This window comes from Bison bison, unplaced genomic scaffold (genome assembly GCF_000754665.1).
Source record: "Bison bison bison isolate TAMUID 2011002044 unplaced genomic scaffold, Bison_UMD1.0 scf7180017851150, whole genome shotgun sequence".
In the NCBI taxonomy this organism is placed as follows: Eukaryota; Metazoa; Chordata; class Mammalia; order Artiodactyla; family Bovidae; genus Bison; species Bison bison.
The window spans coordinates 12,251-14,226 of NW_011481723.1; the positions used below are offsets into that span (position 1 = coordinate 12,251).

A 1,976-nucleotide genomic window follows, 5' to 3' on the forward strand; every position below is an offset into this window, starting at 1 on the left:
TGTTTTCAGATAAGAAATAAAAAGGATGCTACATAAAATCTAGCAAATAAAGAAGTCACCCACAAGTTTACCAACTGTCAAACATTGTTTTTCATTCTGTTCTCTTTCCTTGAAGATGATTTTTAACTCCCCAATCAAGATTTCCCCCAATCCATTCCTAAATGCCAGCATATTTTCAAAGAATGCAAACTGGTTAATTACTTTACAGTAAAACTACTAATTTATACTATCATAACATACATTTCTCCAAAGGTAAATAAAACCTATAAAACTGCTTCTGAAGGGAATTGAAAATTTAAGTCATACGATGTCAGATGCCAAACCTACCAGTGATGTTGATAATTCAGTTGTATTCCTTTCTTCAAAAAATCCAGCTTTTTCTTTTGATCTTCCTTTGCTGTGTCATAAGATTTCATACAAACTTTCACACATGTCTCTGACTTGTTAAAGGAAAACTGTTAGGAAAGAAAATTAAAAAATTAAGAGATTGGACTAAGTTGTACAAACCAAATGTCACAAAGTAAGCACTTTATCTTATAGATAAAACTTTTCTTCAGAGATTTCAGTATGCCATGATTCTCAACACGATTTCCTCTACACTTCAGTACACATCTGAAATAATTAAACTAGACACGCACTGCTTTCAAGAGAACCTGCCTTCTTCAGTACTATATAAGGTGGGGTATAAAATCCACTGCAGCTTTCTATAAATTACCCTGATCTAGAACACTTCACTTAAAACTTATAATAAAATTGGTTGTAGTGATGGTTATAGAACTCTATGAATATACTAAAAAGCACTGAAATGGACACTTATGAGTGGGTAAATTATTCGGCATGCAAATGATCCCTTAATAAAAGTGTTACCAAAAAATGAGAAGAAAATATTTGAAACTTTTAATATGAAATCTCTTATTTACAAAGTCTGGCTACTGGAGATGAGCAAGGTGAAGTGCTAGTGTTGTTAATCAGAAAACAATGAGCAAGAATAAACTATGAAAATTCAACACCTGATATCCTGAAATCATACAATATTAACCCCAAACTGAGTTGAACTGTCATGTTTCTTCAGTGCAAAGCATAGCATTTCTTGAAAAGGTGCGCTTTTCTTTCAGTACAATGGTACAACTGGGGGAGTGTGTGCAACTTTAATCATCAAAAAGCAAATGCCTGACACACAGACCAATGGAACAGATCAACAGAGAACCTAGGAATTACACCTACACAACTAGGCCCAAGTGACTTTTTTTACAAAGGTGCAAAAGCAAGTAGTGGAGAAAGAATTGAAATTGTTGAAAAGGTCTTTTCAGCAAATGGTACTGAAGTAATTGCACACCTACAGGCCAAAAAAGAAAGAAAAAAAATTTCAACCCAAACCTCATACCTTATACAAAAAATAATTCACAATGGATCACAGACTTAAAGATATAAAGCTAAATTAAAAAACTTCTAGAAGAAAGCATAGAAAAAAGTTTTTAGGCCTGAAGGCTATACAAAGTCTTCTTAGACTAGACACCAGAAGCATGATTCATAAAAGGAAAACTTGATTATTGGACCACATAAAATTTAAAGTATTTGCTTCATGAAAGACCCTAATAAGAAGTAAAACAAAAAAAAACAAAAACAAAAAAAACAAGTCACAGACAGGCAGAAACTATTTGCAAATGACTGTTGCAACAAAGGAATCATAACTAGAATACATAAAGAATTCTGAAAACTAAACAGAAAAAGAACAGTAAATGGAGAACTTTAGGGAGCTCTGTGCTGATAGAACTATGCTATGTATTGACTGTGGTAGTAGGTACACAAACCTGCATCACACACACAAATAAGTGCATGTAAAACTAGTGAAATCTGAATAAGCTCTGTGCATTGTCTACTAGTTTTGCTTTCATAGTGTAGTTATACAAGATGTTGTTGCTGTTGTCAGTCACTAAGTCATGTCCAATTCTTTGTGAGCCCATGGACTGCAGTAC

General features: G+C 33.4%; 1 protein-coding gene across 1 annotated transcript in view; it reads right to left on the reverse strand.

Moving 5' to 3' along the window:
* The window catches only part of LOC104995986 (transmembrane 9 superfamily member 2-like), a gene marked incomplete at its 3' end in the record, with an annotated part of 12,704 nt that extends 12,240 nt beyond the window's left edge, over positions 1-464 (reverse strand). Inside the window, exon 1 of the mRNA XM_010850075.1 lies at positions 328-464. Within this exon, the coding sequence (XP_010848377.1) occupies positions 328-416 (89 nt within the window). The remainder of the gene's footprint in view (positions 1-327) is intronic.
* Between the last annotated feature and the right edge of the window lie 1,512 nt (positions 465-1,976).